The sequence below is a fragment of the Rana temporaria genome, unplaced genomic scaffold, assembly GCF_905171775.1.
Source record: "Rana temporaria unplaced genomic scaffold, aRanTem1.1, whole genome shotgun sequence".
Classification (NCBI taxonomy): domain Eukaryota; kingdom Metazoa; phylum Chordata; class Amphibia; order Anura; family Ranidae; genus Rana; species Rana temporaria.
The window spans coordinates 1-12,500 of NW_024404665.1; the positions used below are offsets into that span (position 1 = coordinate 1).

The window sequence follows — 12,500 nt, forward strand, 5'->3', positions numbered from 1 at the left end:
TCATTAAAGAAAACTGGCTGAGAGAAGTCCTCGGTGCCCCCCAGAGTGGCGGTCCAGGGATGCCATAAATTCACCAGGGGGTAACTTGCAGTGGTTTTAGTATGGCACCTTGGTCAGAGCGCCACCTGCAGGCTTTCTTTTTTTTACATCTGCCCCGTGGACTGGAGGGGTTTTTTATACCGACCAGAAGACCTGCCAATGTCTTGCACTTTGGGCACCCCAAAAACACAGCACAGTGCTCTTCATATACTTTCAATTAGTAGGGTGGAGCTGCCTGGACCTGCCAAGTCTTGGCGGGTGGGGGGGGGGCATGTAGTCTTATAGTAAGGTTCTCCCCCTCCCATGGGGCCTCCCTTCACAGGAGCCCCACCTAGTACTTGGGAGTCAGAATCTCCCTCTCCCATGGGGTCTCGCTTAATGGGAGCCCCATCAATACTTGGGAGTCATGATCTCCCCCTCCCTTGGGTCTCCCCTTCAGAGGAGCCCCACCAATATTTGGAAGTCAGGTTCTCCCCCTCCCATGGGTTCTCGCATAATGGGAGCACCACCAACACTTGAGAGTCACAATCTCCCCCTCCGATGGGGTCTCCTTTCAGGGCAGCCCCACCTAGTACTTGGGAGTCAGGTTCTCCCCCTCCCATGGGGTCTCGCATAATGGGAGCCCCACCAACACTTGAGAGTCACAATCTCCCCCTCCCATGGGGTCTTGCATAATGGGAGCCCCACTTAGTACTTGGGAGTCAGGTTCTTCCCCTCCCATGGGGTCTTGCATAATGGGAGCCCCACTTAGTACTTGGGAGTCAGGTTCTTCCCCTCCCATGGGGTCTCCCTTCAAAGGGTTTAGCTTGCCTCTGCAGATCTGAAGAATGGGGTGACCCTGGTTTTGTCCATTTGGTTAACAATCCCCCCCCCCAGTCCCCGTCAGGAGCCTTGTATCCCGGGGGGATGAGGGGGCTGAGTCTTTCCTCTTCAGAAGAGGACCCCCCATGTACACCCTGTCTACATTTTGTGTTCTCACTTTTTTTTCTGCACACAAATTTTCCTTGAACTGCGGAGCTAAGAAAAAAATAATCCCTTTGAACTTCTTTTCATCCATTGAACATGGATATTGGGGTCACTACACAGAATTGGGGGGGTGAGTAGACGGGGATACTCAGGAGGTAGGTTGGAAGTCTTGTATGCCCAGAGGGGCGGCAGTACTGTGGGCCGTGTCCTCGGGGGGTAGAAGGATGAGGGAGATTAGAAAAGGGAAGTGGAAGTTCCGGCGGTTTAACTGACGAGGAAGAAATGCGAGTTTCATGTTACAGAAATGTTTATAGAGAAACTACTCCGGATACGAGAAACGAGGCCGTTCTATTGGCTGCTGCCCCTCTCTACATCCTCCTGATATCTCGGGTTCACCCTTCATCTACAAACCACCTTAGCCCCTTAAAAGTCCATCCAGGGGTGCCCTTTCTTTATCATATCTCGGCTGAGGACTTTGATATTCCTGTAGCTTTTGGTGGAATTTTATGATCCACACCAATGACCTGCAACTGTGCGGGGGCACCGGATCCGAGCGCAACCAGCCGCAGCCGTTCGGAAATACTCAGGGCCAGATTCTCGTACCTGCGGCGCAGCGTAACGTAACACGTTTACGTTACACCGCCGCAAGTTTTCAGTCTAAGTGCCCGATCCACAAAGCACTTACCTGGAAACTTGCGGCGGTGTATCGTAAACAAGTCCAGCGCAAGGTGGCCCAATTCAAATGGGGCGGGTACCATTTAAATTAGGCGCGCTCCCGCATAGGACGTACTGCGCATGCTCCGTTCGCAAGTTTCCCGACGTGCTTTGCGCGAAATTACGATGCGCCGATGTGTTGAGAATCGCGACGTGCGTAACGTACTTACGCCGGGAAAACAAAAAAATTCAAAAGCGACGCGGGAAAGACGGGCATACTTTAACATGGTGGAGTAATTTTCCACCATGTTAAGAGCAGCCCTATCTTTGCGACGGGAATCTAACACTTGCGCCGACGTAACGACGGGAAAAACCTTCGTGGATCGCCGTAACTGCTAATTTGCGTACCCGACGCTGGTTTACGACACAAACTCCCCCCAGCGGCGGCCGAAGTATTGCATCCTAGGATCCGACGGTGTAATTTAATTACACCTGTCGGATCTTAGGGCTAGCTATGCGTAACTGATTCTATGAACCAGCCGCATAGTTAGAACGGCCCTAAAACAGAGATACGGCGTTGTATCTCTTTTGTGAATCTGGCCCTCAGTTCCCAAGCCTTTCCGAGGGTTACCGAGAACAGCCGAGCTGTCCTGAGTATTTCCGGGGCTCTCCGTCGCTGTATTGCATGCCATAGAAGTCAATGGGGAACAAATTATTTTTGTTTCCATTGACTTCTATGGGGAAAGTCGCTTTGATATGTGAGTGCTTTGGATTACAAGCGTTCTCCTGGAACGGATTATCCTCGTAATCCGAGGTTCCACTATAGTGTGTTCCAGAGGAAGGCGTCTCCGACGGACTCCATAGAAAATAATGTCCTTGTATTATCGGTCTGGACTTCCAGGTCTGACGCCAAGATGATGATGAAGAAAAAAATACATTTCCAATTTTTAATCTGAATCAAATTTTTTTGTTTTCTTCTTTTTTTTGCCTTTCAGCTTGTTGGGGTTGTGGATCCGCGATCCGCCGCCAGAGAACAGATCAGAAAGTATCACGAGGTGGATGAAGACAAATATTTTGAAGGCAAGTGTGTTTTTTTCCTCTTAAGATAAAACATTATTTTTGAATCGCATGCCGCGCACACACCATCATTTTTCAGCATGAAAAAAACGTTGTTTTAAAAAAATGTCATTTAAAACGATGGTGTGTGCGCGGCATAATGTGGTGTGTGGACTTCACATCATTTTTCGGGTTCTGAAAAAACGACCAAAAAATATTCGAGCATGCTGCATTTTTTAATGACTTTTTAAACAATGTCGTTTTTCGGGTTGTAAAAAATGATGGTGTGTGGGCTAAAGCGGCGTGAAAAACCTGCGCATGCTCAGAAGAAAGTTATGAGACGGGAGCGCTCGTTCTGGTAAAACTAGCGTTCGTAATGGAGATCGCACATTCATCGCGCTGTAACAGACAGAAAAGCGCAAATCGTCTTTTACTAATACGGAATCGGCTAAAGCAGCCCCAAGGGTGGCGCCATTCGCATAGAACTTCCCCTTTATAGTGCAGGCGTACGTGTTGTACGTCACCGCGCTTTGCTAGAGCGTTTTTTTTAAAAAGATGGTGTGTGGGCAAGGACGTTTTAATGATGAAGTTGGAAAAACATAGTTTTTTCTACATGCCGAAAAATGATCGTGTGTACGCGGCATAAGGCCGGCGTTCCGTTAAAATCGGCGACCCTGTCAGATGAGTTAACGGAAGTGACATTCCTTTACTACAACGTGACGGCCATCTTGTTACACCCCGCAATTCGCCACAGTAAGCCTGTGTTCTATAAGATAGCCGCTACCTATCAGAAAAATGCTACCCGGCCTACTGTGAATGCGCAATGCGCAGCCAAAGTGACGTTGCCTCGCGGCCATCTTGATACACCCCACAATTTGCTACTCTTTAAGATAAAAGTGGTCTCTGCGGCAGATTCACCGCAAAATTTATTTTATTGGCAGCGGGAGAGGTGCCACCCCCTCCCACTGTGTTTAGGTTGTCTCTGCCGCTTACCGGAGCCGTTGGTAGTGGCAGGCACGATCCAATCCTTTCCCCTCTGATGGCCCCCACTCCAATCAATGCCAATTGATGACAGAAGCAACGTCAAACATCACTTGTGCCCAATGGCCTTAAGGGGAAACCTTTTTTTATGACTTTTATTTCCCAACTGTGAGGTTGAACTTGGACCCTTTCATCTGATTTTGGTTTAGTGCTCCTTTCTTCATGCCTAGGGTATGACTTACTGTTAAGTGCCCATTGGGGAAAGTCTTGTTGGGCGCCCATTGGGGAAAGCCTTGTTGGGTCCCTATTGGGGAAAGCCTTGTTGGGTGCCCATTGGGGAAAGCCTTGTTGGGTCCCTATTGGGGAAAGCCTTGTTGGGTGCCCATTGGGGAAAGCCTTGTTGGGTGCCCATTGGGGAAAGCCTTGTTGGGTCCCTATTGGGGAAAGACTTGTTGGGTGCCCATTGGTGAAAGCCTTGTTGGGTGCCCATTGGGGAAAGTCTTGTTGGGTGCCCATTGGGCAAAGCCTTGTTGGGTACCCATTGGGGAAAGCCTTGTTGGATGCCCATTGGGGAAAGCCTTGTTGGGTCCCTATTGGGAAAAGCCTTGTTGGGTGCCCATTGGAGAAAGCCTTGTTGGGTGCCCATTGGGGAAAGCCTTGTTGGGTGCCGATTGGGGAAATCCTTGTTGGGTCCCTATTGGGGAAAGTCTTGTTGGGTCCCTATTGGGGAAAGTCTTGTTGGGTTCCCATTGGGGAAAGCCTTGTTGGGTGCCCATTGGGGAAAGTCTTGTTGGGTGCCCATTGGGCAAAGTCTTGTTTGGTGTCCATTGGGGAAATCCTTGTTGGGTCCCTATTGGGGAAAGTCTTGTTGGTCGGGTGCCGCCTCATCAACTGCTGAGCCTGTTGGAAGTTTTCCATCGATTGAAGACATACGGAAGTCTCCACAAGTTTCCTGCACCTCTTTATTGTTCTGGACCCCTCTGTACCATGCCAGGTAATTGGCTAGTCTGGCCATGACACTGTCACATGGGGGGGGTCACATGCTCTCTCGTATCTGGAAGCTGGTGGAGTGGGGGGGTCAGTGATGAAGTGAAGGATGGGTGAGGTGACCCTTTTTGGGGTGATAGACAAGGTAACAATGTCTGTTGAATGCGGATAATGGGCTACAATACTAATCGTTATTTTCTGTTCAGATTGGAGAGAAGCCGTAGAAAGGGAGAAGTTTGCCGACGCCGTGATCATCACAACTCCGGATAAACTGCACAAGGTGAATCCTCAGGAGAACAAAACTCCATTCCTATCTCTGAGGAGCAACAAGGAAAAAAGTTTAGGTCTTTATTATGACTACCACCAGGCACACAGCCAGGAACACAGCCAGGAACACAGCCAGGCACACAGCCAGGAACACAGCCAGGCACACAGCCAGGAACACAGCCAGGAACACAGCCAGGAACACAGCCAGGCACACAGCCAGGAACACAGCTAGGAACACCACCAGGCACACAGCCAGGAACACAGCCAGGAACACAGCCAGGAGCACAGCCAGGAGCACAGCCAGGAACACAGCCAGGAACACAGCCAGGAACACAGCCAGGAACACAGCCAGGCACACAGCCAGGAACACAGCCAGGCACACAGCCAGGAACACAGCCAGGCACACCACCAGGCACACCACCAGGCACACAGCCAGGCACACCACCAGGCACACCACCAGGCACACCACCAGGCACACCACCAGGCACACAGCCAGGAACACAGCCAGGAACACAGCCAGGCACACAGCCAGGAACACAGCCAGGAACACAGCCAGGAACACAGCCAGGCACACCACCAGGCACACCACCAGGCACACCACCAGGCACACCACCAGGCACACCACCAGGCACACAGCCAGGAACACAGCCAGGAACACAGCCAGGAACACAGCCACTCTCTTGGCTCAGTAATCAGTCTAGGGCAGTGATAGGGTGCCAAGGTCTAGTGGAATGCTTTTCTCATGTAGGACATGGAAGGTCGGGGTGCATTCAGATCTACAATTGTATAATAACGACTCCAATGTCTTCTCTTATGTCTTCTCCCATGTCTCTTCTCCTCTGTCTTCTCCCATGTCTCTTCTCCTCTGTCTCTTCTCCTCTGTCTCTTCTCCTCTGTCTCTTCTCCCATGTCTCTTCTCCCATGTCTCTTCTCCCATGTCTCTTCTCCTCTGTCTCTTCTCCTCTGTCTCTTCTCCTCTGTCTCTTCTCCTCTGTCTCTTCTCCTCTGTCTCTTCTCCTCTGTCTCTTCTCCCATGTCTCTTCTCCCATGTCTCTTCTCCCATGTCTCTTCTCCTCTGTCTCTTCTCCTCTGTCTCTTCTCCTCTGTCTCTTCTCCTCTGTCTCTTCTCCTCTGTCTCTTCTCCTCTGTCTCTTCTCCTCTGTCTCTTCTCCCATGTCTCTTCTCCCATGTCTCTTCTCCCATGTCTCTTCTCCTCTGTCTCTTCTCCCATGTCTCTTCTCCTCTGTCTCTTCTCCCATGTCTCTTCTCCCATGTCTCTTCTCCCATGTCTCTTCTCCCATGTCTCTTCTCCCATGCTTTCTCCTCTGTCTTCTCCTATTTCTCTTCTCCCATGTCTCTTCTCCTCTGTCTCTTCTCCTCTGTCTCTTCTCCTCTGTCTCTTCTCCTCTGTCTCTTCTTTGTGTTCGGGAGATTATGAACAGGAACCATACAAGCATTTTTCTCTGACTTTGTTCCATAATTCATTGATGAGTGTTTAGATATTTCCACCATCTTAATTCCTTTTACCCAAAAAAATAAAAATCACGGCAATGTGTGAGAATTACCCAGAGGTCTCTTCTCCGCCTCTCACAGAGGTCTCTTCTCTGCGTCTCACAGAGGTCTCTTCTCCGCCTCTCACAGAGGTCTCTTCTCCGTGTCTCACAGAGGTCTCTTCTCCGCCTCTCACAGAGGTCTCTTCTCCGCCTCTCACAGAGGTCTCTTCTCTGCGTCTCACAGAGGTCTCTTCTCTGCGTCTCACAGAGGTCTCTTCTCCGCGTCTCACAGAGGTCTCTTCTCCGCCTCTCACAGAGGTCTCTTCTCCGCGTCTCACAGAGGTCTCTTCTCCGCCTCTCACAGAGGTCTCTTCTCTGCGTCTCACAGAGGTCTCTTCTCTGCGTCTCACAGAGGTCTCTTCTCCGCGTCTCACAGAGGTCTCTTCTCCGCCTCTCACAGAGGTCTCTTCTCCGCGTCTCACAGAGGTCTCTTCTCCGCCTCTCACAGAGGTCTCTTCTCCACGTCTCACAGAGGTCTCTTCTCCGCGTCTCACAGAGGTTTCTTCTCCGCGTCTCACAGAGGTCTCTTCTCCGCCTCTCACAGAGGTCTCTTCTCCGTGTCTCACAGAGGTCTCTTCTCCGCGTCTCACAGAGGTCTCTTCTCCGCCTCTCACAGAGGTCTCTTCTCTGCGTCTCACAGAGGTCTCTTCTCTGCGTCTCACAGAGGTCTCTTCTCCGCGTCTCACAGAGGTCTCTTCTCCGCCTCTCACAGAGGTCTCTTCTCCGCGTCTCACAGAGGTCTCTTCTCCGCCTCTCACAGAGGTCTCTTCTCCACGTCTCACAGAGGTCTCTTCTCCGCGTCTCACAGAGGTTTCTTCTCCGCGTCTCACAGAGGTCTCTTCTCCGCCTCTCACAGAGGTCTCTTCTCCGTGTCTCACAGAGGTCTCTTCTCCGCGTCTCACAGAGGTCTCTTCTCCGCCTCTCACAGAGGTCTCTTCTCCGTGTCTCACAGAGGTCTCTTCTCCGCGTCTCACAGAGGTCTCTTCTCCGCCTCTCACAGAGGTCTCTTCTCCGTGTCTCACAGAGGTCTCTTCTCCGCCTCTCACAGAGGTCTCTTCTCCGCCTCTCACAGAGGTCTCTTCTCCGTGTCTCACAGAGGTCTCTTCTCCGCGTCTCACAGAGGTCTCTCTTCTCCGCGTCTCACAGAGGTCTCTTCTCCGCGTCTCACAGAGGTCTCTTCTCAATCTCTCACAGAGGTCTCTTCTCCGTGTCTCACAGAGGTCTCTTCTCCGCGTCTCACAGAGGTCTCTTCTCCGCCTCTCACAGAGGTCTCTTCTCCGTGTCTCACAGAGGTCTCTTCTCCACCTCTCACAGAGGTCTCTTCTCCGCCTCTCACAGAGGTCTCTTCTCCGCCTCTCACAGAGGTCTCTTCTCCGCGTCTCACAGAGGTCTCTTCTCCGCCTCTCACAGAGGTCTCTTCTCCGCCTCTCACAGAGGTCTCTTCTCCGCCTCTCACAGAGGTCTCTTCTCAATCTCTCACAGAGGTCTCTTCTCCGTGTCTCACAGAGGTCTCTTCTCCGCGTCTCACAGAGGTCTCTTCTCCGCCTCTCACAGAGGTCTCTTCTCCGTGTCTCACAGAGGTCTCTTCTCCACCTCTCACAGAGGTCTCTTCTCCGCCTCTCACAGAGGTCTCTTCTCCGCCTCTCACAGAGGTCTCTTCTCCGCGTCTCACAGAGGTCTCTTCTCCGCCTCTCACAGAGGTCTCTTCTCCGCCTCTCACAGAGGTCTCTTCTCCGCCTCTCACAGAGGTCTCTTCTCCGCCTCTCACAGAGGTCTCTTCTCCGCGTCTCACAGAGGTCTCTTCTCCGCGTCTCACAGAGGGGGCACCACGAGCATCTGTTCCACAATCTCATTACAGCTGCCCCCTGAATGACCTCAATACGTCTTCCTTTGTGGAATGCCAACCAGATGGCACACAAAGTGCGTTTCACCAGCACAGCTCTGCACCTGCAGCTCCACCACCATCAATGTACGATCCGTGACTCCGATCCGTGACTCCGATCCGTGACTCCGATCCGTGACTCCGGTCCGTGACTCCGGTCCGTGACTCCGGTCCGTGACTCCGATCCGTGACTCCGGTCCGTGACTCCGATCCGTGACTCCGATCCGTGACTCCGATCCGTGACTGCCGGCTTTCTACACATTTCTCATAGAAATTATTTAACCCTAAAATGGGAAATTTTTCACAAAGAAAAATCCCTGCATAAGAAATCTTGGATGGAAGACGACTTCCTGGTAAAATTGTAGATTCAGGCAGTGCTGATCTGAGGATCTGTGTTGCAGGGGCATTGGTAGACCCTGGCACCCAGGGCATGTGCCCGCAGTCTTCTGTTGACTGCACCAAGTCTTCAACTGAGTGCCCCACGTCTTCTATTGAGTACCCCAAGGTCTTCCATTAAATGCCCAAATCTTCTATTGAGTGTCCCAAGTCTTCTATTGAGTGTCCCAAGTCTTCTATTGAGTGCCCCAAGTCTTCTATTGAGAGCCCCAAGTCTTCTATTGAGAGCCCCAAGTCTTCTATTGAGAGCCCCAAGTCTTCTATTGAGAGCCCCAAGTCTTCTATTGAGTGTCCCAAGTCTTCTATTGAGTGTCCCAAGTCTTCTATTGAGTGTCCCAAGTCTTCTATTGAGAGCCCCAAGTCTTCTATTGAGTGTCCCAAGTCTTCTATTGAGTGTCCCAAGTCTTCTATTGAGTGCCCCAAGTCTTCTATTGAGTGTCCCAAGTCTTCTATTGAGTGTCCCAAGTCTTCTATTGAGTGCCCCAAGTCTTCTATTGAGTGTCCCAAGTCTTCTATTGAGTGCCCCCGGTCTTCCATTAAATGCCCCAAATCTTCTATTGAGTGCCCCAAGTCTTCCATTAAATGCCCCAAGTCTTCTATTGAGTGTCCCAGGTCTTCTGTTGAGTGCCCCAAGTCTTCTATTGAGTGTCCCAAGTCTTCTGTTGAGTGTCCCAAGTCTTCTATTGAGTGCCCCAAGTCTTCCATTAAATGCCCCAAGTCTTCTATTGAGTGTCCCAGGTCTTCTGTTGAGTGTCCCAAGTCTTCTATTGAGTGTCCCAAGTCTTCTATTGAGTGCCCCAAGTCTTCTGCTGAGAGTCCCCGATCTTCTACTGAGTGCCCCATGTCTTCTACTGGGAGCCCCCGATATTCTACTGAGAGCCCCCGGTCTTCTACGTAGAGCCCCTGGTCTTCTACTGAGAGTCCCCGATCTTCTACTGAGAGCCCCCGATCTTCTACTGAGAGTCCCCGATCTTCTACTGAGAGCCCCCGATCTTCTACTGAGAGTCCCTGATCTTCTACTGAGAGTCCCCGATCTTCTACTGAGAGCCCCCGATCTTCTACTGAGAGTCCCTGATCTTCTACTGAGAGTCCCCGATCTTCTACTGAGAGCCCCCGGTCTTCCATGTTTTCTATATTTCCATCTTTTTCTGTGACAGTTTTTAGACCAATTTCATTTTTGTTTGTTGAAAAAGATGACGGACTTGGATTTGATCCAAAGGGGACATCCTGGTATCTTACCAGTCCCTCAACATTGTCATCTATAAGTGCAGAGGTGCCCCCGGCCTATCGGGACCCTAGAAATGCCCCCGGCCTATCGGGACCCTAGAAATGCCCCCGGCCTATCGGGACCCTAGAAATGCCCCCGGCCTATCGGGACCCTAGAAATGCCCCCGGCCTATCGGGACCCTAGAAATGCCCCCGGCCTATCGGGACCCTAGAAATGCCCCCGCGGGACTGACCGTGTTTGGTGACCTTCATAGAGCCCGAGGGACATTGAGGGGAAAGTCACTGAGATGTTTGTCTGGATCTTCTGCCTTGTGGAAATTCGTCACTAGTGGCCCCCCGTAGACGGTGCGTTGAGCTCTCGGTGGGCATTGATACAGACGGCCCACATTGTGTTCTATGTGATTGAGGGACCAGCTCCCCCCCAGAGGAACAAAGGAGGACACCCCCCCCCAGAGATGAGAGCAACAATGGTGTATATTGTATGAATGTGTGTGGAGTCCTTCATCCCGACCTTCCCATCACACGGAGTGCCAGGCACAGCGCCCCCCTCTGGACACTCCTGTAGACTCGGCCTAAATGAGGACCATTGTGAGAGTTCAGGGATTTCATTGTACGATCATTATACAAAAATTCACTCCTTTCCTCTCTTATTTTCTAGGATCCCGCCATCGCATTTGCCAAGAAGGGATATCATATTCTACTGGAGAAACCCATGGCTGTAAGTCCTCGCCCGGCGCGCTTCTAGCAGCTCCAATCCGCCCCAATCTGCTCCAATCCACTCCAATCAGCCCCAATCCGCTCCAATCCACTCCAATCAGCCCAAATCCACTCCAATCCGCTCCAATCCGCCCCAATCTGCTCCAATCCACTCCAATCTGCTCCAATCAGCCCCAATCCACCCAAATCCACTCCAATCAGCCCCAATCCACCCAATCCACTCCAATCAGCCCCAATCCACCCCAATCCACTCCAATCAGCCCCAATCCACCCAATCCACTCCAATCAGCCCCAATCCACTCCAATCCGCTCCAATCAGCCCCAATCCACCCAATCCACTCCAATCAGCCCCAATCTGCTCCAATCCGCTCCAATCAGCCCCAATCCACCCGAATCCACTCCAATCAGCCCCAATCCACTCCAATCCGCTCCAATCAGCCCCAATCCACCCCAATCCACTCCAATCCGCTCCAATCAGCCCCAATCCACTCCAATCAGCCCCAATCCACTCCAATCAGCTCCTATCTGCTCCAATCAGCTCCTATCTGCTCTACTCAGCTTCAATTTGCTTCAATCCGCTCCAATCAGCCCCAATCAGCTCCAATCAACCTCACTCCGCCCCAATCAGCTCCAATCAGCCCCAATCAGCTCCAATCCGCCCCAATCAACCTCACTCAGCCCCAATCCGCTCCAATCCGCTCCCTCACTGGGGAAGTCACATGAACACCTAATATTCTCTGATATACGGGAGGAAGATCTTTCCTGACCCTCTACTGAGGAATGTCTTCCCTGAGTACACTCTGTACTTCCCGGGAAAAGTCATCCACATGGAATGCAAATACTGCGCTCAGCGCTTCATTATTTACCTTTGTGGAGGGGGAGGGGGTCGTCCCTTAAAGGGGTCATGTAGACAAAATACAAAAGGTTATTCAGGGTGAGGACCAGAGATGTGCGTTTTACTCATCCATGTCCATTCTACGCATTTCTCCACAGCGATCTACTACCGGCCCATCGGTTACTATCACCGTTACCGGCAATGATACATTGTAACCAGAACGGGTGCCGATACTCCCCACCCCCCTTCTGAGTCACCCCTTGTCCCCTCCCACTAACCTCTGAGCACCGCCCCTTGTCCCCTCCCACTCACCTCTGAGCACCGCCCCTTGCCCCCCCCATCCGCTTTGAGCACCGCCCCTTGTTCCCTCCCCCCACTCACCTCTGAGCACCGCCCCGTGTTCCCTCCCCCCCCTCACCTCTGAGCACCGCCCCTTGTTCCCTCCCCCCATTCAACCTCTGAGCACCGCCCCTTGTCCCCTCCCACTCACCTCTGAGCACCGCCCCTTGTTCCCTCCCCCCACTCACCTCTGAGCACCGCCCCTTGTTCCCTCCCCCCATTCACGTCTGAGCACCGCCCCTTGCCCCCCACTCACCTCTGAGCACCGCCCCTTGTCCCCTCCCACTCACCTCTGAGCACCGCCCCTTGCCCCCCCCACTCACCTCTGAGCACCGCCCCTTGTCCCCTCCCCCCACTCACCTCTGAGCACCGCCCCTTGTCACCCCCACTCCGCTTTGAGCACCACCCCTTGTTCCCTCCCCCCACTTACCTCTGAGCACCGCCCCTTGTTCCCCCCCCCCACTCACTTCTGAGCACCGCCCCTTGTCCCCTCCCACTCACCTCTGAGCACCGCCCCTTGCCCCCCCACTCACCTCTGAGCACCGCCCCTTGTCCCCTCCCCCCACTCACCTCTGAGCACCGCCCCTTGTCACCCCCACTC

The 12,500-nt window shown here is 52.4% G+C and overlaps 1 protein-coding gene across 1 annotated transcript in view; it reads left to right on the top strand.

The window, feature by feature from the left end:
* Positions 1-2,616: 2,616 nt before the first annotated feature.
* Positions 2,617-12,500, top strand: part of LOC120922823 (uncharacterized oxidoreductase YjhC-like) — a gene marked incomplete at its 5' end in the record, with an annotated part of 23,191 nt that continues 13,307 nt past the window's right edge. The window contains 3 exons of the mRNA XM_040334839.1: positions 2,617-2,739; positions 4,890-4,963; positions 10,667-10,726. Coding sequence (XP_040190773.1) covers positions 2,617-2,739; positions 4,890-4,963; positions 10,667-10,726 — 257 coding nt within the window. The remainder of the gene's footprint in view (positions 2,740-4,889; positions 4,964-10,666; positions 10,727-12,500) is intronic.